The 24,040-nt window shown below is 56.9% G+C and overlaps 1 protein-coding gene across 1 annotated transcript in view; it reads left to right on the top strand.

Annotated features, from left to right (window-relative positions):
• Positions 1 to 15,456, top strand: part of ST3GAL1 (ST3 beta-galactoside alpha-2,3-sialyltransferase 1) — an 85,779-nt gene extending 70,323 nt beyond the window's left edge. Inside the window, exons 4-8 of the mRNA XM_046641839.1 lie at positions 4,818 to 5,014; positions 6,039 to 6,218; positions 7,487 to 7,532; positions 8,925 to 9,044; positions 10,971 to 15,456. Coding sequence (XP_046497795.1) covers positions 4,818 to 5,014; positions 6,039 to 6,218; positions 7,487 to 7,532; positions 8,925 to 9,044; positions 10,971 to 11,144 — 717 coding nt within the window. The 3' untranslated portion in view covers positions 11,145 to 15,456. The remainder of the gene's footprint in view (positions 1 to 4,817; positions 5,015 to 6,038; positions 6,219 to 7,486; positions 7,533 to 8,924; positions 9,045 to 10,970) is intronic.
• The last annotated feature ends 8,584 nt before the right edge of the window (positions 15,457 to 24,040 follow it).

Genomic DNA, 24,040 nt, shown 5'->3' on the forward strand with positions numbered 1-24,040 from the left:
AGACAAGCCACATAGCCTGTCGAATCCTCCTGTCTATTTACTCAAACTCAGGAAGCAGGTGATGGTGCCCAGGGGAGCGTTCTGAAGGCAGAGGCAGCCTGTGGCCTCCTGTCCCTGGTCTCTGTCCGCCCCCCCACAAGGGGCATCTTCCCCTCCAACATCCGTGCTCAGTGCAGAAGTGTGCAATGCGGGCTCCCATCCAATGCCAAGTGCCACTTCTGGCCAGGTCCTGGCCAAGCTTTCCAGGCCCTGCCCCCTCGCCTTCCCCACACCCCCAAGGGGACGTGAATATTTCATCACCTCCATTTTGCTCTTCCCAGGCTCACCTGGCTGGGGCGGGGCACGTTCGGATCACATTCTAGTTAAAGGACACACTCTGGAGTCAGGCTGCAGTATGCAAACTGTCTTGGGGGCCCTCCCAATCCACTTCACCTCTCCAAGCCTCAGTCCTCTCATCTGTAAGATGGGTACCTGACACCACACATCTCATAGGACAGTCATGGGAAATAAATGAGAAAAACGCCTCTAAAGCTCTTGGCACAGGGCCTGGCATGTAAGAACCACAGAAGGCTGGCTTCCACCTGTGACCAGTTCTCAACGCCCAGCACAAGTGCTCCCTAAGCAACTGCTGCCCAGCTCTGACTTGCCCGCCCCACACAGCGCCTGGCACCTGATGGGGGCCCAGTGGTGATGGGTAGAATGAATGAATGAACAAATGTTATCAACCCTGGCAGAGGTCACTCATTCATTCAGCAAACATTTGTCCAGCAGATACTGTGTGTTATGCCTGTGCTTGCTGTTCTCATGTTGAGGGGGCCAGACACACAAGCCACCAGCATCTGGATCACAGTAAGGCCCGTGATGAGGGGCCAGTGGTCCTAAATACGTGGGTAAGGCCCCCCAGAAGATGCTGCATTGCGAGCTGGCCCAGGAGGAGCAAGTTCACCAGGCAGAGAAGGAAGGGAGGGCAGGAAGGAGAGCGAACCTCTCGCCAGCACGCTCAGGGGGCCCAACATGGGGTATGGAAGGCCAGCCATCATGCCTCAAGGCGGAACAGAGTCTGTGCTCCAGTTCTCACCCCAGAGCTCCCGTGGGATCGGGTGGAAGAGCAGGTGCAGGAGTGAAGCGCCCTCTCCCGGGCCGTGCTCTGAGCTCCAGCATGCCTCCTCCGTAAACTGGGCGCCCGGACGCCCCACTCGCCTCCCGCTGGTCCCAGCCTGCTGACATGATGGAGACCGCCTCCCGGAGAGGATTCTTCTCCCACTCCCCCCATCCCTCTGCAGACAGTGCCGCCCCATGTGCCTGCATCCCTGTCTCGGCCTCTGCTTCCAAGTGCTGCCCTAAGATGCTGCTTCCTCAAGGAGCCCAGAGGGTCAGTTGGCAGGCCCTTGTTGAGCGCCGATTGTACACAAAGAAACATCCCTGGAAACTAGTCAGGAAGACTGAGGGAGAGAGGGCATCTTAGAACTTGTCACCTTTCTCTCCTGTGTGTGTGTCAGCCTCAGCCGGCCTGTAGGACCTTCACTGTCATTTACAAAAGGCAGAGAAATCAGACTTTTCCTTCCCAGGGGAGACAGGGACATAGCGTTGACCTGCCCCTGCTACCCCGGCTGGTGAGTGATGCTCTGGGATTCTAAGCCGCAGACACACAACTCAGTTTTCCCACCCATGTTGTACTGGGCTCTGCCGTGGGTTGATGTGTTGATGTGCTCACCCCGTGGCCCAGACCCTTGCTCTGGGCCTCAGGCTCCCCTTCTGCCAACAAAGGACCAGAACAGATCCAAGACTCCGCAGAGTGTGGCCCACAGTGTGATTCTAGGTGATACGAGGGCAGGTCATTCTGGAACATGGCATCACAAGCGAGGAAGTAATTCAGGCCTTCATTCTCTTTCCATCTTTGCGGCGCAAGGATTTTAATTGGGCCCGATGTTTCACTGTGCTCCTCTCTAACACCTGTCAATCTTCCTGCCGACAGAGAGGTCTGCTCGCCTGCGCGAGCAACAGGATGGAGCTGGGATCAAGTAGCGTCGTTTTGTTTTCATCGTGTCGTACAATTATTTTTTTACTTCTGCCAGGTAACCCTTACTTTCCACTAGTGGTAGAGATGTGAATTTCCTTTGAAAATAAACTTAACTTTTTTTCTAAAGTGAGTCACTAAAGAAGAGAAAGTCAATAATCACCGGGCCAGGCATCAAGTTGATGCTGTGCTGTGCTCCCAACACATGTATCTTGCCAGCCTTGAGTCCTCCAGCCCCCGGGCCTCTGAGGCAAAGCATGCACACCTGTCACATAGTACGTGCACAGTAAAGCTTGTCGGGCACTGGATGAAAGAATGCCATGTCACTCCTTGATCCACCATACCGGGTCACGCTCTCCTGAGGTGATGACACAAACGGAGGGCTTTCTCTGGTCCTGAGCGCGTCTTCACAATGTTGGGGTGCACAGGGGCCTCCCTGGGCAGGGACCTCCAGGAGTTTCCTGCAGAGGAGCTTGGCTTGGCTACGGCCGTGGGCCCCAGGGGTTCACAGAGGAGTTCGTCCCTGAACCACCAGCAGCCACGTGGCCTGGGGGCTGTTAGAGATGCAGAACCTTGGGCCCAGCCAAGCCTCACTGAGTCAGGTCCACCCCTTAGCAAGATCCTGGGTGGTCACGCATTCAGGAGCATGGAGCAGCCCCAGGAGATCCTACAGAAGCACATGCTGGGGGCCGGCCCCGTGGCCAAGTTTGTGCGCTCTGCTTCTGCAGCCCAGGGTTTTGCAGGTTTGGATCCCGGGCACAGACACAGCACCACTCATCGGGCCATGCCGAGGCGGCGTCCCACATGTCACAACCAAAAGGACTTGCAACTAGAATATACAACTACGTACTGGGGGGTTTGGGGGAGAAGAAGAAACAGTGGCATTAAATACATTTCACTGTGTTGTGTAACCATCATCACTATCTGTACTCAGTATTTTTTCATCGACCCCAACAAAAACCCCACACCCAGTAAACCCTATCTCCCCCGACCACTCCACCCAGCCCCTGGCAACCTCCATTCTACCTTCTGTCTCGATAAATTTGCGATTCCAGCTACGCCATCTAAGTGGAATCGTGCAATAGTTATCCTTCTGTGTTGGGCTTATTTCGCTGAGCATATGGTCCATCACTTGTAGCAGAGATCCAGATGCCCTTCTTTTTGATGAGTGACTGATATCCCATTGTACGTACGTGCTACATTCTGTTTATCGCTTCATCCCTCAATTGACACTTGGGTGCTTTGACCTTTCTTTTGGCTGTTGGGAATAATGTTGCTGTGAACATGGGTGCTTAATGCTTAGGGGTGGAAATCCTGGGTCATATGGTAATTTATGTTTCACTTTTTGAGAACCCATCAAACTGTTTTCCCCAGTGGCCACGCCATTTTACATTCCCACCGGCAACGCACGAGGCTTCCAGATCCTCCACATCCGCACCAACACGTGTTCTTTTCCCTTTTTTTAATTCTAACCATCCCGGTGCGAAGTCTTGTCTGTGGTCCTGATGTTGTTGCCTGCGGCTCCCCCGTGGCAGGTGCAGTGTCTTATGCTAGAGGAGATGCTAGACGATTTTAACGAGAGGAGCCATCCGGGTCTCCTTGGTGTGCCTCTGCTTTGGGGACCCTGATTCCTTCCATCCCAGGTGGGGACCGGATGCCCCGGGATCTCCCTACACACGCTCTGGTCACTAATCTCCTAGACAATGGCCAAAGCAAATGCTAGCCTCTTCTTTCTCTCCCAGCCACTCCCCTGTCCCTGGAGCTGGGAGTGAGTGGTGGGACTCACCATAGCCACCTCCCCACCTCCAAACCCCGGATGGGGCTTTCCAAAGGTCAAGGGTCCAGGAATCTGGGTCAGGGGTGGTATTGTGGGAGAAGCTTTAAGGCAGGTTTCTAAAAGCCTGGGTTCGGATCCTGGTTTGGATTTGGGACACCTGGCTCCACCAATGTGGGCCTTCCTCATGTACAGTTGAAGTGGCACAACACTGTGGTGTGGTGACAGAGTCAGACGGAGGACTTCTTAGGAAATCTCTCCAGGTTCCACTCTGAATAGGGAAGTGAGCTGCGTCACCAGGCGTCACTGTGCCACGTGGCGGAGCTCCACCTGACGCAGTGGGAGGACGTGTCCAAGGAGGGTGTCACTAGGGTGACCGACTCATCTCCCTTTTAGCACCGGAAGTCCTGCCTCCAGGGAAACCCCTCCGACCTAGGCCAACCAGAATGGCTGGTCACTTTCAGGATAAAATCAGCCTTCGCCCCTGCCGGGGGTCAGGGAGGTCCTGGGGCAACTGCCCCTGCAGCTGGGTCTTAGAGGATGAAGACAATTTGCTAGGCAGACATCGGAGGCCTTGATGCATCCAGCACAGGGCTGATTCTGTGGCTGGAGCCCAGTGCTCCTGGGGCTGGCGGAGCCAAGGGGCGGGAGGGTGAGGGGAGCAAAGGCAGGGGAGGAAGGCACGGAGTGTCACCTGACCCTTCTCTCACGTGTCTTACTCAGATCAGCCAGGCTGATTATCTCAAGTGGCCGGAGCCGTCCCTAGCATGTAATAGGTGCTCAGTAAACCTTTGCAGAATGAATGAATGGTCCCTTTCCTTCCCATCTCCCTGAGTGATCCTGCAAGGGGAGGTGGCTGTCGGAGCCTCCTCCACCTCCAGGTGCCCAGCACAGAGAAGGGTACACAGGAGGAGCCCAGTGAGCAAGAGATAGGGGCTCAGGGCCCAGCAGCAGTGTGGCAGAGCCCCCCCCAGTCAGAGGGAGCACAGCCAGGCTGACCTGTCCCCTTCCATCTTGTGCCCACAGAGGCTCCAGCGGGAGAAGGAGCCCAGTAACCTCAACGACACCATCAAGGAGCTGTTCCGAGTGGTGCCTGGGAACGTGGACCCCCTGCTGGGGAAGAGGTCGGTGGGCTGCCGGCGCTGTGCCGTCGTGGGCAACTCGGGCAACCTGAAGGAGTCGTCGTATGGGCCGCAGATAGACAGTCACGACTTCGTGCTCAGGTGAGTGCCCGCACCCTCATCCCAAGCCCACCACGCTGCGCCCAGGGGCCCCTTGGCGTCGCAGCAGGCATCTTGGCTCAGGGTCAGAAGGTCAAGGTCCCAGTCCTGATGAGCCCAGACTTACCCGGGGACCCCAGGCCCCTCAGTGCCCCTCTGTGCCTCAATCTCCCTCTCCGTGCATTGCAGGATGGAGACGGACTAGCAGAGAGGAAGCCACGCATGGGAGGTACCCAGTGGGCCAGATGCTTGGCATCGAGAGGCCGGGCGAGAGGGCAAGATTAATTCGAAGACTCTTGCTTCCTCTTTAAAGTTCATCCCCATACCACAATCTAGGCCATAATACAACTGTACACTTTTAACCTAAAACCTATTTCCCTGTCACTCAGTAAAGTAGATATTCCGGGACTATGTCCCACGTCTCTCCGGGGTTCCTTGTCATCTCTACCACACCACTTACCCGACTCGGGGGCCCGAGTGCCCTAGCGTGAGAAGGACGAGCGGCCGTGGGGCTGACGACCCCCTGGACGCCTTCTCGAATGGTCTCCTATTTCTGGGATCTCTGACTTTATGTCCTCAGACCACTCCCCTGGCCTCTCGGAGTCTCAGTGTGCCTGGTGTCCAGTGGGAATGCCACGGTGACTGGAAAGAGTCAGGTTTGGGGTCAGACAGACCTGAGGTCAAAGCTGCCACTCAGTAGCTGTTTGTCCCGGGACAAATTCTTTGTGCTCAGATTCCTTCGACCATAAAATACCTACTGGACTCAATTATCAATAAGGTTTAATGAGACGTGTCACTTGGCCACAGCAGTGCTTTGCGCATAGTAGGTCTCGGTGGTGGCCATGGTTAGGCTCCCTTGACATCGTAAACTGGAAAGCCTTTGAACTCGTGCCAGATTGCCTCCATCGTACAGACGAGGAAATGGGGCCTGGTGGAGGAGGGACCGCACTTGAGGTCGCCCCGCAGGGTACGGAGCTAAAGGTGCCAGGCGATGCGAGGCGTGTCCTTCTCTCCCATCTCCTCCCAGGATGAACAAGGCCCCCACAGTGGGGTTTGAGGCCTACGTGGGGAGCAAGACCACCCACCACCTCGTGTACCCTGAGAGCTTCCGGGAGCTGGGGGAGAACGTCAGCATGGTCCTGGTTCCCTTCAAGACCACCGACCTGGAGTGGGTGGTCAGCGCCACCACCACGGGCACCATCTCCCAGTAAGTCCCCTGGGGGCATCTGGATGGATGCTCCATTGACTTGCCTGTGGCTGCCCCTGCTCGCTGTGCGATGCCTCCCGCCCCCGCCGTATGGTTCCCTGCTCCCCCCACAGCCCCTGCTCCTCCCGGCTTCCTCCTGGAGTGACGGGTGCCTCCCCACCCTCCGCCTCTGCCTGGCCCCTTTCCTCCATTTCTCTTAGCACATCTGAGCATCGGCCTTCCTCCCCCGGTGACTCCCGAGCAGACCTCCAATTTGTGCTTCCCCAAACCCTAGAAACTGCTCGGGAGGGGGGGCTCCCCAGAAAGGACTCAGCATGTCTGGGTTCTGACCCCTTCCTCGTCTCTGCAGTGCTCCCCAGTGAAAACGGCCGCCTGCCTTCAAACCGTCCAGATGGCGCTGGGTGGGCGGGGGCAGGCGGGAACCGGGGCGTCGAGGCCGTGAGCTCCGCATCTCCCTGTGCCGCCTGGAGGGGGCCTCGCGTCTCCTGAGCGCCCGCCGTGTCCGGGGCACCCCTCTCGACGTCCGCACGTGTGGTCACTCATTCTCCCGATGGTCACTGTTGCCCCCATTCTCCCAGGGAGGACCCTGAGGCCTGGCCTGCCCCAGGGGAACTGCACAGAGCCAGGCTCACCCCCGGGGCCGATTCCTGAGTCCTTACTCTTCCTGAAGAGAAGTGGCTTCGAGGGCCACATGGCCCCAAGCCTCCTTGTTAGGAACCCTGAGGGATGGGGCCGCAGGAAGCTAGGGAGCTGTGCTCTCGGGAGGGGCAGTGAGGGAAGCAGGTTGGGCGGAGGAGGAGTGGGGCGGGGCCTGGGCTCGGCGCCCCTCCCCTGCCCAGTCCCCCCAGCTGGGGGGCGTGAACTGCCCCAACTAGATCCTACATGAGGCCAGGTGGCCAGGCACTCACGCCTTCACCTCCGGGGCGTGTATGACCTTGCAGACGAAAAGGGGGCCCTGGGGGCCTCGTGAGCCGGCGCCCGGCAGTGGGGCTGGGGCTCTGGCCTCGCTGCGCTCGTTCAGGCTGTGCAGAGGACCGGGGGCCAGTGTCCCTTTCTTCACTTTGCTGGGAGAAGGGGCCTGAAGCAGCGGAAAGTCCTGGAATTAGCCGAGACCGCCCTCTGGTGGCTGTAAAGGGCGGCTGCTGCGGGACGAGGTTTCCCAGGGAGAACGAGGGAGCCTCCCCGGCTGCCCCACCCCGTCTTGGCGACACCCCACAGGGGCATGCAGGCCCCTCCCCACCTGACCACCCGCTCCTCTCCTCCTGCAGCACCTACGTGCCTGTGCCCGCGAAGATCAAGGTGAAACAGGACAAGGTGAGTCCCGGCTCAAGCCCTTGTCCCCTGAGCTCAGGCGCATTTTTAAGGGTCCGCGCGATGACAGAGAGCGCCATCTCTCCCCTCTCGCTGGCGTCCGGCTGCGGGGAGCCCCGAGCCCCCAGGCTGGCGGAGGGTAGCCCCCACTGAGCTTCCCTGCTGGAGGGAATCCCATACGTGGAAAGTTTGTTCAGGTGGGGACCCCAGAGCGGCCGCATCCCCCGGGAGCTTGTACACATGCAGATCCTCCAGCCTACCCCAGACCCGCTGAATCAGAAGCCCTGGGCTTTTCCACGCCCTCCAGGGATGCTGACGCCGGCCACAGTTTGAGACCCGCTGCTCTGGTGTGAGCTTCTCAAAGGCAGACCTTGCCTCCTGTGTCTCCTTATCTCCATCTTCCCCAGCGGGCCCTGGTATGGGATTGGCCAAGGCATGGGCAAAGGGCAAAAGGATGAAAGAAGTGAAGTGTCCACTACACTGGTCCTTTGTACACATTATCATACTTAGATGGGGAGATCAGGTCAGAGAGGTCAAGTAAGTTGCTCAGGGACACACAGCAGTTCTCCATATGGGTGGAACTGAAGTTCTCCCCATGCCTCCAGCAGCTGCCTCTTGCATGGTGCTGTGCAGCCAGGGGTATAGATGTGAATCTATAGGGCGGGGCTGGTGGAAGGGAGAGTCTCCCAGAGATGCACTAGATGGAGGCCGGGCTGAGAAAGGAACTGGGAGAGACCTGTATGATCCCCTGCTCAGGTCCCTTCCTAGACTTCTGGACGTGCACGCCCTCTGCTGCCTGAGAAGTCCCCTTCACTGTCCTCAGGCAGCTGTGTGCAGTGGAACCAAGGCCAGGCCTGGCACCAGCACACCTCCCAGCTCAGTCTTCACAGGCTGTGTGACATTGAGCATGTTACTTAGCCTCTCTGAGCCTCGGTTTCCTCATCTGTAACACAAGGAGAGGGAAAGCTAGCACATAGGGTCATTTTTAAGGACTGAAGTTCATTCAGGCCTGTATCAGGGAGGACGGGTGGCTCAGTGCATGTGTGTGACAGGAGTATCCTTGTCCCCACTTCCTGCTGTTCCCTGGAACCTCCATGTGCAGCCTCCTGTCTGGCTTCCTGGCTTCATTTGGTGGTTGTTCAGATGTCACCTTCTCACCCCAGGCTTTATCCCCTTTCTTTGCTTAGTTCTTTTCCAGCATCCTCTGTCTTCATGATTAAGGTTACTGCTCATCTTTTCCCCCAACAACATAAGCCCTACAAGGCGGGGCCATTTTTCGGTTCTGCTCACTGCTGGGTCCCCTGTGCCCACAGCAGTGTGTGGCACCTAACGGGGACTGGGGGCTGGGTATCCTTTGCCAACCACCTCATTGTGGGCCACCCTCCCCTCCCACAGATCCTGATATACCACCCGGCCTTCATCAAGTACGTCTTCGACAACTGGCTGCAGGGCCACGGGCGGTACCCGTCCACCGGCATCCTCTCGGTCATCTTCTCCCTGCACATCTGTGACGAGGTGGGCCGCCCTCTCCCCTGTGCCCGCCTGGCCGCTGGGGGACGAGAGCTCCTCATCGCATGATCGCAAGACAGGGCTGAGGGCGTGGGAGTCAGGCTGACCTCAGACCTCTTTCCAGGCCCCAGCCTAGCCCGTCTCTTCCAGAAGCTCAGATTCCTTATCTCTGCAGAGGGGCCTCCAAGGCCTCTCTCATCGGGTGTTAGAAGGAGCAGCAGGGTTCTAGGAGAATGTTCTCGGGAGCAAGAGTTCTGGCTCATTCTGTGTGAGCTCCCAAGGCAGAGCCAGGACCAAGGGGTGGCAGCTCAGATCTGGGGGCAAAATAAAGGAGGAGACTGTCGTAGGGAAGCTGTCAAGGCTGCAGGTTGGATGGCGGGTGTTCATTTGCATCATCTATGGCACCGAACCCCAGCACCTAGGCCACACCGCGGCCCAGGATTTTCACCAGGATTTCTGAGAGTGGGGGCCGTGCCCCAGGGGTTCCAGTATTCAGCGAGATTGAGAACCTGTGGTCTTGGCAAGCAGGCACTTCCCATCATGCACTGGCCTCCCCATCCGCCAGCCTGTGCCCGGTGTCCATCCATGACCTGGGGTGCTTGCTGCCACCCTGGCCAGAGGGGCAGGAGGGGGGCCACAGTGCCCACCCCCCCTTCCTCCCTGGCTCGGGGTTCAGGGGGGCACGCAATGTCCCTTCTTGTCACATGCAGCCCCCTTCCTGGCTCATGGTTGGACGTCTCAGGGAGAGGTCAAGACGGTGGCAAGGCAAGCCCATCCCCTCTGCCTCGGTTGTTCTGTCACCAGCCCCCCGTCTCTTCAGCCAGAAACCTGGGCATCCGTCCCAGAAACCATATCTCCCTATCGTCTCCACCCCCACCCCCCAGCCTGCTGGTCACAGACGCGTGGGGTTCTGCCTCAGAAACCCTGCTCCCGTCTCTTCCTTCCTGCTCTGGGGCGGGCCCGTGTCCATGCTGACCTTGACTGCAAAGGCTGCCCCTGCCACAGAGCTGTCTTCGGCCCCTGTGGGTCCCCCCGCTCAGCAGCCTAGGTCACATTCCCTCACCCTGACAGCCCCTCCCGTGTGTCTTCTTGGCCATCTTCTGCTCATTTTCCCAGACCCAATTCAAATGTCACCTGCCCGGACGAGCTCTCTCTGACCTCTCCGGTCATCGGCCCCTCCCTCTCCGTGCTGCGGGAGCCCTGACATTAGCCCCTGGCCCTCATAGACCACTGTGCTTGTCATGAGTTGTAAGCACCCAGGGCTGAGATGCGACCCCTAATTTGCCACCGGTGGTGCCTGACGAAGGTCAGCCTGCACTCTGACGTGTTCAGCCAGTGCTTGGCACAGACTGAGTGCTCAGTAAAGGCTTGTCATGTGTAAGAAAGGCCCTTCGCCCAGTGGCCAGTGGGGCCTCTGGACCAGAAGCATGTTAGCCTAAGCGAAGAAGAGCTGAGCACCTGGCACCTGCCCCATGGTGGTGGGTACTCTTGGCCCCATTTTCCAGACGAGGAAAGAGAGACTCAGAGAAGCGCTTTGGCGGCACCCGCGGGGTCTACAGCAAGTGGCAGGGCCGGGATCAGGCCGGCCTGCTGGGCTTCACCGCCCTGCCATCCACTCCACCCCCTCCCTCCCTCCCTAGCCCCTCAAGCCTTGGAGAAGAGGTCGTCCCTGCCCCAGAGGCTAGACCCAGCGCCCTCAGGGCCACCCACATGCAGCAGCCTCCCACTGTGCCTTCTGGCACTGGAGCACACTTTTACTTAACTCGCTTTGGCCTCACTAAGCCACTGGGTGTCCCAGGACCCTAGAGAAGGGTCAGTCTGTAGGGGTCCCTGGGGGTGGCAATTACAGATTCGGGCAGGCCCTCAGGCTCCTTTCTTAGAGGTTCTGCGTGCGGTCCTCTGTCTGGGTCTCACCGTCGCTCTGCCCTGCAGGTGGACTTGTACGGCTTCGGGGCAGACAGCAGAGGGAACTGGCACCATTACTGGGAGAACAACCCATCGGCGGGGGCTTTTCGCAAGACTGGGGTGCACGATGGGGACTTCGAGTCCAACGTGACGGCCACCTTGGCGTCCATCAACAAGATCCGAATATTCAAGGGGAGATGACACTGCTGACACACCAGAGCGCGCCTCTCGAGGGCCAGCCCCAGCCTCTCGCCGGAGCCGTCCCGTCCCGGGAACTTCGAGGGCCAGCCTGAGGGGTGTGCCCGGGTGCCCCTGGCAGCCCCTTGCACCCCGACATTTGGCAGCATCTACTCATCAAGGTTGCCGGGCCCCACCAGGGCTACAGAGCAAGTCTCAGAACTGGTCTCGGGAGGGGAGAAGCCCCTTGCTGCCGTCCCGGGCTGGGGGAGGCGGGGAGAAAGATGGAGAGGTCTAGTCTCCAAACGCTGAGGGATCGGGGGGTGCAGAGATGGAAGACTCTCGTATTCCGAAGGAAAGGACGGCTTCCCAGGGGCAATGGTCCTGGCTGACACTCAGATTCTCACAGGGATGTTTCTGAGTGAGGACCACCTCCAGGACAGAGCCACGTTGGGCAACGTAGGCACTGGCCCGAGGTGACACCTTTCTTTGTACGATGCCTGCCCTCTCTCTCCCTTGACGTGACAAGCCTGTCTCCCCTTTCTTCCCGAAACTTATTTATGGTGGCCAGGAGCGGCACCCCACCCTGAAGTCTTCGTAGACCCTTGGCAAGGTGTTTCTGACTCCAGCAGATGTCTTCCCATGCTGACATTCCCTCGAGTAATCAATCTTTGTACTTACGGCTGAGAGCAGGCCTGACTATTTCTACGTGCCTTTGTATTGGGGGGAGAGATGTACGCATTGGCTGAAATGAGGCACAAGCCCTCACTCAGGAAAGGGGACCCCCAGCAACAGCCCCCCATGGCTCCATAGCTGGGGGCATCTTTCCTCGTTTCCGGAGCCAGAGCCTGAGTTGGAACAAAGCTTGGAGGACACTCGCCGTGTCTGGAAGGTCACTCTCATTTCACAGACTGTTGGAGTCGGCGCCCTTCCGAGGCCACCCAGAGCGCCTCCAGCAGCCCGCATTTCCCCCAAGGGCCCGAGCTTCGGGCCAAGTGCCTGCTGGCCACCTACGCAGTGTCCTGGCGGTCGTGGGGCCGTCGTAGGAAGGTGGCCGTCAGAGCAGGAGATGTCATACCTCATCTTCTCACTGCCCGCTGCTCTTCCTTCCTCATCAGCCTTCCTGATTATTTATTGATTTTTTTTTTTAAATTCAGCTGACATCATGTGCACTTTGTGGCTCATCGCTGGTCCTGGTGTTTTAATTCAGCTTGCTCTTGCCTCACCCAGCAGCTGGGGAGTGGGGAGCTTAAAGCGAGGTTTGTGGGAATCCTCAGACTTGGGGTTTTGGGGTATCTAGGGCCCGGGGGCTCACTGGGGGGCAGATCCTGGGGTGTCAGCTTGGTTTGCAGAATGCTTTGAACTCCCTTCCCTTCAAGCCTCCCTTCCTTCTTTCTCATTGTCGACTTGGATTAAGTCTCAGGTTAGGAATCTCCAAAACTCAGCGGAACCCGCTTGGGGCCCGGTGGGGAGTGGAGTCACAGGCACAGGAGGATAGTGATTGTTGGCTCCATGACTGACATTTAATCAGAAAAGCCCCTGTTCCTGTTGAGAGCATTTCCTAAAAGGCCACTGCTGCTTTGGGGACAGGTGACAGCTTCCTGGTGAAACGTGACGGGTGTCAGTCTCGGAACCAAGGGGCCCACCTCCTCCCCTCCCCCAAGTGCTCCAGCAAGTCCTGCCCTCCCCAGCCTCAGTTTCTCCCTCTGCAAATGGGGAGGGAGGAATTATGGGCGCTCAGGGGTCACTGATGGCATCATGCAAATCAAAGGGGCCCCAGATATTGCATGCCACGTCTGCTTTTTTTCCCCCAAGTCTGTGCATCTGAGCATTTTCCTGGGGACCGGTGCCGTAGCTCTTATTAGATTCTCAAAGATTTAGAATCCAGAAAGTGTTTTTCTTTTAAAAAAATGTTCCGGCTTTAAAATCCGTCAAAACTTAAGCTTCTCTTGACTGATCAAGGCTTGTCAGTCGCTATGAGGTCACCATAAATCCTCGGAGCCCAGAGCTCAGGGCCGTCCTTGACGGAGGAACTCAGCGTGCATCTGCGCCCTGGCTGGTCGGTCCCAGGGACACATCTTGAGAAAAACGGACACCGAGACGGGGAGCAGCGGGGACTCCTGAGTTCTTCCCCTCTCCTGCGAGCTGAGTCTGTTCAGGGATGTCGGGCTCAGAGTGAGCAATCTGCTTCTGGGCTTTGCCAGGCCAGAGCAGGTCCACAAAGGGAGGACCTGTCCACGGAGGAGCTGCACGCCCCCCGGGGCTACCATCTGGTCCCCGTCCCGTCTCTCCCTCCCTTGCACTAGGCTGTCCATGCTGGGAGATGTCTCCCAGCCTGCAGAATCCAGCTCTCCCATTTTGCAGAAAAACGTGGCCCCGGGAAGGGAAGTGACTTGGAAGAGTGACCCGATCGTGGCAGACAGCACAAGTCAAATAGGTTCTGGCAATAGGACGATGTGACTGGCTCCGTGTTGAAAACGTCTGGAGGTGGGCTTTCCCAGCTGGGCTCCATCCAGCATCTCCAAGAGCTGTAACCGGGTGTGGGTGTCTGGCTCTGCCTCTCAGCTCTGCACTTCCTCCCGGCAAGCTGTAGCCCCTGCCACGTCATACCATCTCTCCAGTGGAGGAGACGACCCTGCTCTTTGCCCGGGCCCCAGCGGACGTCTCACTGGCTCCGCAATGGACACTCACCTGAATAAGAGCTGTCACCGTGGCTGGGATTAAATGCATCGATTGGTTTAAGCCAGCTGGGGCCCATCCCTGGGTAAGGGTGGCTGAGAATCGGACAAGAGTGTTTCCCGCAGGGCGTGCCATGGGCAGGAGAACAGATGTGGACAGGCCTTCCCCTGTCCAGCACACCCAGTGGTAGGGAGCAGAGAGTCCCTGCCCACAGTCTCAGCAACAAGAGCTCCCAGCAGCGTCACAGCCTTCGGTGGCCCCCGAGTGAGCCAGGAGGCTGATTTTCTTAAGGTGGAGCCGCCTGCAGCAAAGCCAGCACCTGCACCCACATCCCCCTGGAGCCCTGCCCTCGCCCACCTGCTAGGGGAGAAAGGAGGGCGGATTTGTAGCCTCTGACTCCCGGATCCATCGGGAGCAGAGAAGAACGTTCTTAAATTGATGCCTTTTGGACCTCTGGCTTCGTGAGGTATCGTCCAGCAAGCCACATGGGCTGGGCCTAGAGGGAGCAGCCAGAGCCAAGAGAATAGGACCTAAAATACAGAAGCCAGACGGGAAGGTGGAGAGGGCAGTTCTGGTAGCAAGAGGCTTGATGGCATCCCAGTGTCTGCTGCAGCCGGAAGGGGCTGTGAGAGGCTCATTCTACCTTGACGTGGACTGGGCCTCTGGTCCAGGGTGGGATGGAATCCCAGGGAATGTTCAGAGCTGTGAGGTTTGCTTTAACTCTTCTCTTCAAGGCAGCCTGAACACAAAGGAAAATGGAAAACCGAGAGAACTCACGGTTCCTCACGTGAGGATGATCGAAAATGCTTTCTCCAGGGACGGCCACGCCCTGAGTGGCCGCTGTCCAGGGAAAGAGGGCTGGATGCTGGCCACGTGCCGCCAGGAACCAGCCACTGTCCTCGCCTTTCCAAAGAGCTCGGTGCTCTTACTGGGTTTGTGGCCATCCTCCCCTGTGGTCTGGGCTAACAGGTTTTCCAGATGGCATCAGCTTTCCTCCTCTTGTTTGTGATAAAACATCAGCTCTCCTGCCCCTGGGGCACAACGTGACACCTCTGTGCAAAGAAAGGAAGAGGGATGTTGGAGGAACAGCAGAGACAGGCGTCTCAGTTTGTCAACATCAGGGCATCAGCAAGGTTTTTCATAGCAAAAGAGCGCCCCGTTTCCTCCAAACCGCCAGTCTGCTTCCCGCCTCCTGTATTCCCTCCCAGCCCATCAGAGGTCTGTAGTCCTGTTGAACTTGACCCCATTGCTTAGCTTCTCTCATAGTACAGAACTGCCACTTGTGGCCCCCCTGCTGATGGCTGGAGCCAGATGCCGGCTCTACCCGGGGTGTCAGGAGCCCCCGCCCCGTAGGAAGCCTGTGGGGCACAATCGCGTTAGCACGTCACTGAATTCACGTCCAAGCCAAATTTTCCTGAGCACTTTCTCTTCTTTGCAATCGTGTTGGGTTGTTTGTTGGTGTTTGAAAATTTGCTTTCTTACCCCCTACCCCGCACCCCGTCCTCGCTCCGCGTCTTGCAGCCTAGCGTTAAGCTGGATGCGTTTTGAATGAAGTTACCCAGAGTCTGCCTTCCTGGGCCTCTGCTCTGTTTTATTTATTGTTGAACATTTCCAATGATCCGAATCAAGTGAATAAAAAAAGAGCTATTTTATTGTCTGGCTGTGTTGGTTGTTTTCCTAAGAGGGCCCTACGCTGGTGCTGCCCCTCGCTCTTTCCACTCGGGAGATCTTTTCAGACCTAAAATGGCGCAATGCCTCGCCTCCTGAGGGCCTCCTGGGTTAGTGTCCGCCCCGACCAAGTGCCCGGAGGTTTAGGAGATGGGGAGTCAGCCTCTCCCCAAACGCAACTGTGTGACAGTGGTGAGTTCGCCTAACTTCTCTGAACCTCAGCGTCCTCCTCTGTCCGTGGATGCCACAGTACTGGCCATCAGAGCAGGTGTGAGCCAGAATAAAGCATCTCAGGAGGCCCGAGGAGACACAAGCCGGCTGCTCTGAGCGTTTGCAGAATGAAATCACCTTGGCCAGGGCCTAATGTGGGCCCAGTTAGTGTCGATCCTTTCCCAGTTGATGGCCACATCCGTGGATGGACACGAGTCTGGTCCAGAGCTGGCACGAATCTCTCATTTGTTTGTTTTTTCCAATAGATCCAGAAATCCAGTCCTGGGACTCAGTAACATAAAGTTGGTATAAATGATAATACCTCCCAGTTCGTGTGGCTTCACAGTTTGCACAGCCCTTCCCCTGGCGTGGTCTTGAGCTTTCACAACAGCCTGTAGGGCCCGTGGATGCTCGCCAGGTTTCCACGTGAGGAAGCAGGTACAGTTAGTCAGTGGAGGGCAGAGGTGGGGGCAAAGCCAGCCTTCCCTCTCCAGGTCCGGGCTCCCTGTCACGGCTGCCTCCCAGTTCCTCTGTGCTCGCCCAGGAGGACGCCTCCTGAGTTCATTTGAGAAGTTCATCTGGGTGACCTTCTGGAGGCAGCCCCCAGAGGCAGGTCAGTGCAGAGAGGAACACAGGTGCTCTGGAGCCAGGCTGAGTGAGTGTGAGCAAGATACTTAACCTCTCTGTGCCTGGTCTCCATATGGATAAAGTTGGGATGATGGAGGACCTACCATATAAGCATGCACTGAGCATTCAGTGAGTCCCACCATGCTAGGGTCTTGCTCTCATCACTTGTCATCACAGTCCCCACTGGCTCCACTCCATCAGAGACTCAGCTTCCCCAGTCCCTTCCTGGCTGGTATCACATACAGCTGCAATATGGGCAGGCGGCCACGAGGGGGCGGCACATGCAGCCTGGCCCCCCCTAGCAAAGCTCAGTGGGCAGGGGTTCCCAGGGGCTGCACCACCCTCACCCCCCACAAATGCAGGTCCTCCAGGGTTTGGTAGTGGGGACCCTGGGACATCCTCCTGGGAACACCCCTCTGGCTGCTCCAAACGCACACCTGATGGTTCAATGAAGAGCTAGTGGAATCAAAAAAGTTTCTGAGCCCAGGGCTTCTCATTCCTGTCTGTTTTATGACGTGACGGCTCTTAGACACACGGGAGTGAAAGGAGCGTGTCTGAGCCCCATTGTCCATCCTCCAGATTCGACAGCCATTACTGTTTTTCACACACACCCCCTCATCTTTTCTTTCCCTTCCTTTTTCCTTGTTCATTTCCACCGTGTTAAAGCATCCACCATCGGCAGTTGCTTTGCCCCAATGAGCCTGAGTGAGCACCTTGGACACGTGCCTGTCCTGTCGCGCTGCAGTGTCACCAGCGAGATGGAGGGTGTCCCCGGGTCCTCAGATGCCTTTGGCGGCTGGTTTATTTGCACCAGGATCACTACCAGCCGTGCCACGGAAAGATGTTATGCATATATTCAGAGGTCTGTGCTTCCCTGAGTGAAGAGGTCATGTGAGGTCCAGGACCTCTGTGCTCTCGGGGCCTGAGAGGAAGTGCCCCCGACAGACTAGCGGGTCCCTCTGCGTCTGCAGCTGCTTCCTTCACAGACTCAGCACCTACTAAGCACAGGCCCCCCGGGGCTCAGATTCGAGCACCCCTCCCTCATTAACCTCCATCTGTAGGATGAGGATGATGATGTGTTCTTTGCCCTGTCACTCTCCCTCCCTTAATGGCCACCTGTGGGCCGGTCCAAGCCCTGGAGCCCCATCCACGTGTCAGAAGCCACAGCCCTCCTGGTCATCTTCAGCTGAAACACAGGGTCCTCATGGCATGGGCAGGTTCCAGGGCACCTGCTTCTCGGAGACACTGGGCATCCGGCCACACCTGACCCTTGTGAGCACACAGAGACTGTCTGTGCACAACTCCAGGCCCACTGCTGTGGACTGAAGGGTGCCCCCCAAATTCATATACAGAGGCCCTCATTCCCAGTGTAGTGGTGGGTGGAGGTGGGGTCTTCAGGTGGTGACTGGGTACAGTGAGGACATGAGGGTGGGGCCCGCATGATGGCATTGGCGTCCTTGTAAGAAGGACTCCAGAGAGCTTTCTCCCCCACTCCGTGTGGGGACGCAGCGAGACAGCGGCTCAGGGAGGCCACTTCCCAGCTGGGCTGTGGGAAACACAGCGCTGCCCCTTCTCTTCCCCACCTCGGCCTCCACGGGGCTCGCTTTTCAGGCTGGCCTGGCTGCTGCAGGCAGGAGGCCGCCTCCGAGGGTGGGGAACAGTCAGCTCAGTTGGATGAGATGAGCAAGAGGGAACTGGATGTTTTGCTGCCGTGTTAAGTCTTCAGCTTGACCCAGAGTTAAATTAGCATTGACTACGACTGGCTCCTGAATCTACCTCCCCAGTAGCTCGGAGCCCACATTGGAAAGCGGGGATTGAGGCCCTGAGACCCCAGCCTCTTGGAGACAGAGACCTGGGCCATGTCAGGCTATAGAGCATCGCGGCCGTGGGGCGGGATGGGGACGTTCAGGCAGGTGAGTGGGCGGTCCAGGAGGAGGAACCAGGCAAGGAGGCTGGGAGGAGCTGGCGGAGGCCCCAGGCCCTGGGGCTGTGTGCTGTCCCCAAAGCCCTGGGCGAGATGACTTCAGGGAGAAATGAGACCTCATGGTGCCTCCTGTCCCCAAGAGGTGGCGGCCTCAGGGGGAGTCTGGGAGTGGAAGCCAGGCTGGAAGACCTTGGGAGTTACAGGAGAGGAGCAGGTGAGAGAGCGGAGGCAACTCCAGTCGTATCCCGGGAGGGGAGGGAGAGGTCTGGAGCTAGAGGGGGAGAATATTTGCTCGATACTTGATCATGGGGGGGGACGTTCCAAGGAAAGAGACTGGAGCAGAGATGGAGCTGGTGCAGAGGGGAAGGGAAAGGAGGCAGGAGAGAGAAGGGATAAGGGATGGAGCAGGGTCCCCAAGAGGCGAGAAGGCCTGGAGGAACCCCCACCTCCATTACAAGACGGGCCAGGCTGGGGGACTGAGGTGTGGGCAGCTTTAGTGGCACGAAGTCATTGCCATCTGACAGCTTCGTTTTCTCCCCTGGGGTCAGGGGAGGCAATATGCCCAGAGTGAGGAGGAGGCAGGAGGAGACAGGGACCAATGAGAAGGGTTTTCCTGTGGGTACCGGGCAGGCTGACTGTGAAGACGGAGTTGGGGCAGCCGGGGTTGGAGAGGATGAATTTAGGGGGACCCCATCTGTGGAGCCGGGCGCCTTTGCTCAGCAGCCTTCCAGGTACAGGGAGGGGAGGGGGGTCCGTGAGGAGGGAAGAACCAGGAGGCATGGGAGATGAAGACCCTAGGAACGGACTGGCTGAAGTGAGGGAGTGACTGGAGTCCTGCTGCTGTCAGGACACAGGACATTTACAGAAACCACCTTGCAAGCTGGAAGGCTGGGAGGCTGTGGGCCCCAGATGTCTGGGTGAGCGGCCTTCAAGATGGAGCAGTTCCACTTGATGGAGAGAAGGTGGAGCGAGGAAGTGGGGGGTGGGCAGTCACCCAGCGTCCAAGAGGGCAGGTGCTGTGCGTGAGCTCCACAGGGACACCAAAGTCATTGAGATGAGGGCATAAGTTGAGTAGAAATGCACTTAACCAATATGCAAAGTCTGCCAGGAAGGAGGGAAAGTAGGCAGCAAGGTGGTGGGTACAGTGATGGGTAAAGGGGACATGCAAGTAGCCAGATGCCCAGATGGCTTGTGCAGAAAAGAAAGGCTTGGGGGCGGGGGTGTTGAAGAGGCGAGAAGTCCAGAAGCTTCTGTGTGAGCCAGTGGTCACCCTGGACACTGCTGCTGGGAGCTGGACAAGAGCAGCCATGGGCTGGGATGGTGGCAGCGTCCTCAGGACCCCCGGGCACATCTCACAGGGCAGGCAGCCAGCCTGCCTCTGCAGCCAGGGACACCCATGATGCCACATGCCTGGCACACATCCTGACACAGAAGACCTAAGCAAAGGGTTGTGATTGCTGTCAATTCAGAGTATCCTTTTTGGAACCCTCGGAAGGGGTGCTTATGGGTGTTCTGTTGCTGGGGAGAGTTGAATGCCCTGTGGGCGTCTTCAGTACACAGATGTCCAGGTTCAACTTTCTCTGTTGAACTTCCAAGAATTCCGAGAACTCCCTCCCCTCCGTGTTTTATAACCATTTGGTCTGGCTGTCCTGGAACTTTGTCCAAAACAGGGAGCTATAGGTGGTGTAGGTTTGTAGATGGTTGGAAGATTTCTTCCCTCTGTAAGCCCCCCAAGGAGAGGGCTTGGCTGGATCTTGGGCACCCACAGGTCCTGGGAGCCAAAGACCCGGAGCCAGACATGGAGCTTCTCCGTAAAGTGGGAATGACGATTCCTGATCTGTCTGCCTCGTGGGATTGTGTGAAAAACGAACATACTTTTTATGGATGCATCCACTTCATTGGACAAATATGTACCGAGGGCCACTGGGCACTGGGAACGGAGAAGACAAGTTCTCTGCCATCAGAAGGTCACCATCTAAAGAGGGGGACAGGCAGACAGCCAGACAGCAGCAATGCCCGTAAAAAGGAGATTATTAATAATAGCCGTGGCGCCCTTTCGCACGCCATCAACACGGGCTAAGTGCTTTGCCCTCATTAATCTCAGTTAATCCTCGCGACAGTCCTGCCAAGAGGGACTATTCCCACTGGAGGAGAATTTAAGGAGGAAACTGAGCCTCTGAGAGGCGGAGTAACTTACCAGCGAGGAAGGGGTGTCGCCAGAACTTCAAACGCAAGGCGCTGTGTTTGAGTCCTGAGTGATGATGATAAATGCTCCGTTCCCCACGAGAGCAAGGGGTCAGAGGACTCTCAGCTTTGCTCCAGACTGAAGCACTTTGAAGATGAGCCCCCACGGGCTGCTAGGCCATGGTAGCGCCCAGAATGGACGCTGAGCTGACAAAAGGTTCATTCTGACCTTGGCCAAGAGCGCTGACCTGGCCGCCTGGTGATGACGGCCACCAGAGGGCGCAATGGATCCACCTTCAACCAGACTTCCCAACAGGGTTTGGTTGGGACCCAGAAAGCTGAGAAAACGCACACAGCCATGTGCAAGGTCAGACGCTGAAAAGACTTGGCATTAGATATTATCAAGTCCAACACCCTCCAGAGAAGGAGACTGATACCTCTCCCACTCAGCCAAGGGCACTGGGTCAAGAGGAAAAGTCTGGGCCCAGCTGGAAAAGATCTAAAGCCCAAGCAAGTGTGAATTGGCTGAAAAGCTTTACGTGGCATTGCATTGTCATACCGCATAGCTGGCCCGGCCGGAGATGGACCAGACCCCGGTACTGGGCAGAGCGCTCAGTTCTGCAGGCGCAGTAAAGATAGACGCCTCAGGGCAGACCCTGAGGAAGGACCCCAGCAACAGAGGGCGGTGGAACCCAGGCTGCTCAGCCTCGTCTCTGTCAATGCCTTCTATTACCTGAAGGGCTGTGCATGGACGAGGAGCTTGGTGCGTTCCAGGCAGCTGTTACTATTATCTTCAGCTGGCTCCTTCTGTGCAAGCCTGTTCCTCCCCGTGCAGACTCTCCAGAGCCAGCATGAGCTGCTGTCTCGTGGGGGGACGTGAGCTCTGTCCTGGGAGCTGTCTGAGCAAAGCCTGGAGGACCACCTTTGGGAGATGCTGGAGGGCAATTTGGGTGGCAGGGAAGACACACTGGGGAAGGCGGGTAGACCGTGCAATGAATCCAAGCCACTCCGCTCCAGCAGGCTGCCCTGGTGGCCGCTCCCACACGCTGCTTCTGGTGCCTCCATTTCCAAATCTATAATCTGCATATTGGAGGTCCTGGACAAGATCTGTACGTCTCAAGCTTTTCCATCCAAAGACCCCTGATACCCAACTTGCCCAAGCAAAGTCCCCCACAGCAGTCTCCTGAGGCTCAGAACAACTCTTTCTTCCCTTCCCGTCCCAGGCACATAGTACACACTCGAATAAAACTCGTGTTGGCTGACTAGTAGGTCTCTGGGGATTTATTCTGCTTAAATAGAACGGAAGCTCACGTTTATGGACTATCTCTCTCCTCGGTGTTTGTGTGGTGGAACTCGCCTGCCTCTCACACAATTCTGGGGGCGGGTATCTTACCGGCATGCACGTTTTACAGATCAAAAACACAACAGCAGCAAACAAACATGAAGATAGGGGAGAACAGATCGGTGGTAACCAGAGGGGAAGGGGTGGGGAGGGCGAAAGGGGTAAAGGGGCCCCTGTGTATGGTGGCGGATGGCAGCTAGACTGTTGGTGGTGAGCATGGTATAGTCCATGCAGAAGTCGAAATATAATGATGTTACCTGAAATTTATGTAATATTATAGACCAATGTGACCTCAATTAAAAAAATAATAAATAAAAACAAATTTTTTTTAATTCCGAGAGGGAAACCATCTTGCCCAGGGTCACACAGCGCCTCAGCAGTGGACCCTGCATGTGGACCAGATGCTCAGGCTCTGAGCTTACATTCTGAACCCTTACCCTAGGCTCCTCTCAGTGTCCCCCGAAATAGCTGTCAAATGCACCTTTGAGGCCCCTGAGGCTGTGTGAGGCACAGCAGAGGACCAACTCCTGGAGAGAAAAGATGCTGGAAATGATATAAGTCACGACTAATGATTATGTGTGCTCCATCCCTCACCAAGGCCATGAGGACAGGGGACTGTCCGTTTCGCTCTAAACTGAAGAATTTTGGAGGTGTGCCCTGTGGGCTGATTTCTTATGGACGAGCCAACTCAGTCCAGGGAATGACAAGGGCTGCAGAAGGTTAATCTTTACCTTGGCCAAGAGCACTGACCAGACCAGGCAGGAGGGGTGCAGCAGCACTGGTCCAGCTCAGAAAGGAGAGGGGGGTCACACCCAGCTGGGTGCTGAGGGTACAAGAGGAGTTTACCAAAAAGAGGAACGGAGGGAAAGGGCCTCCCTAGCTGCAGGGCCAGCACTCCTCCTGTGGTTTCCACCGCCCACCTCCTTCCCCTCTGATTCCTTCTCAGGCCCTTTGCGGCTGCCCCATCCCCCACTCCATCTTCAAACATCTGGGCTTCCCAAGACGCCATCTTTGGCCCTCTTCCTACAAACTACATTCACACTTCTCCTGGCTGCTGGGGTCACATTCCCTCTTTTTTCCTCTCCCGTCACTCAGGTCCTCATATCCATCTTCTAAATATCTTCCCTTCCACATCCTAGAGCCCTTCAACTTCCACAAATCCAAACCAAGTTCGTCACCTTCCTCACTCTGCTGTTCCTGGGGTCTCCATGACAGGAAAGACCACCCTGATACACAAGGCAGATGGGCCAGGCAGCGTCCCTGGGGCTTCCTCTCTTGCCCACCACAGCCATCCCATCACCAAACCAGGTCCATTCTGCTTCTGTCGTGTGTGTTGCTCAAACCTACTCTCATCCCCAGCCCCACTCCCTCAGCCCAAATAAGGCCCTTGTTATCTTCCAACTAGGTGACATCAAGGAGTTACTAACTGTAAATCCCTCTTTCGGCTTCTCATCTTCCCACTCTCCAATTCATTCCCCACCTGCCTGTAGACTAATGTACTAAACTCATAGCTGATTGTATCAGTCAGCTGTTGCCACAATAGTGCTGCGTAACAAATCACCAGGCCATAGTCAACCGGGAAGGCTCAGGGTGAGGCTCTAGCTAACTTGAGCCTGGCTTCCGGCTACAGGTGGGATCCAGATCTTCTCTATGTGTCTCATCTTCCATGGCCCAGCACATCTGCAGAAGGCAGCAGCCCAGGGGACAAGACTCTTCATAAAAGCACGCTTAAGCTGCTGCTTGTATCTTGTGCTCTAAAATCAGATTAGCTGCAGAATCTAACATGGTGAGGCAGATCAAAGGCGACCACAAACTCTTTGACGTTCCTCCCATCAAGAGTGCCCCTTCCCTTTGAATCTGAACAAGCTCTGTGACTCCTTTGACCATCGAAAAATGGTAGAAGTGACTATGCCTCGTAGGGGTTCAGGCCTCAAGAGTTTGAAAGCTTCTACTTCCTGTCTCTTGGAACATTTGCTCTGGGAACATGGCCACTATAGTGCAAGGAAGCTCCAGCAGCCCCGTGGAAGGGCTGTGTGGAAAGGAACCAAGCTCCTGGCCAGCAGTCTGGCTGAGCTCCCGACCGACAGCCAGCACCACTTACCAGCCACGTGAATGCGCCATCTTGGAAGAGATTTCTCCAGCACCAGCCGAGCTGCCTCAACTGATACCACGTGGAGCAGAGACGAGCCATCCCCACCAAGACCTAACCCAATGGCAGGCTGGTGAGCTGGGTCAATTAGTACTGCTGTTTTAAGCCACTGCATTTTGGGGTAGTTTGTTACGCAG

This window comes from Equus quagga, chromosome 16, assembly GCF_021613505.1.
Source record: "Equus quagga isolate Etosha38 chromosome 16, UCLA_HA_Equagga_1.0, whole genome shotgun sequence".
Classification (NCBI taxonomy): domain Eukaryota; kingdom Metazoa; phylum Chordata; class Mammalia; order Perissodactyla; family Equidae; genus Equus; species Equus quagga.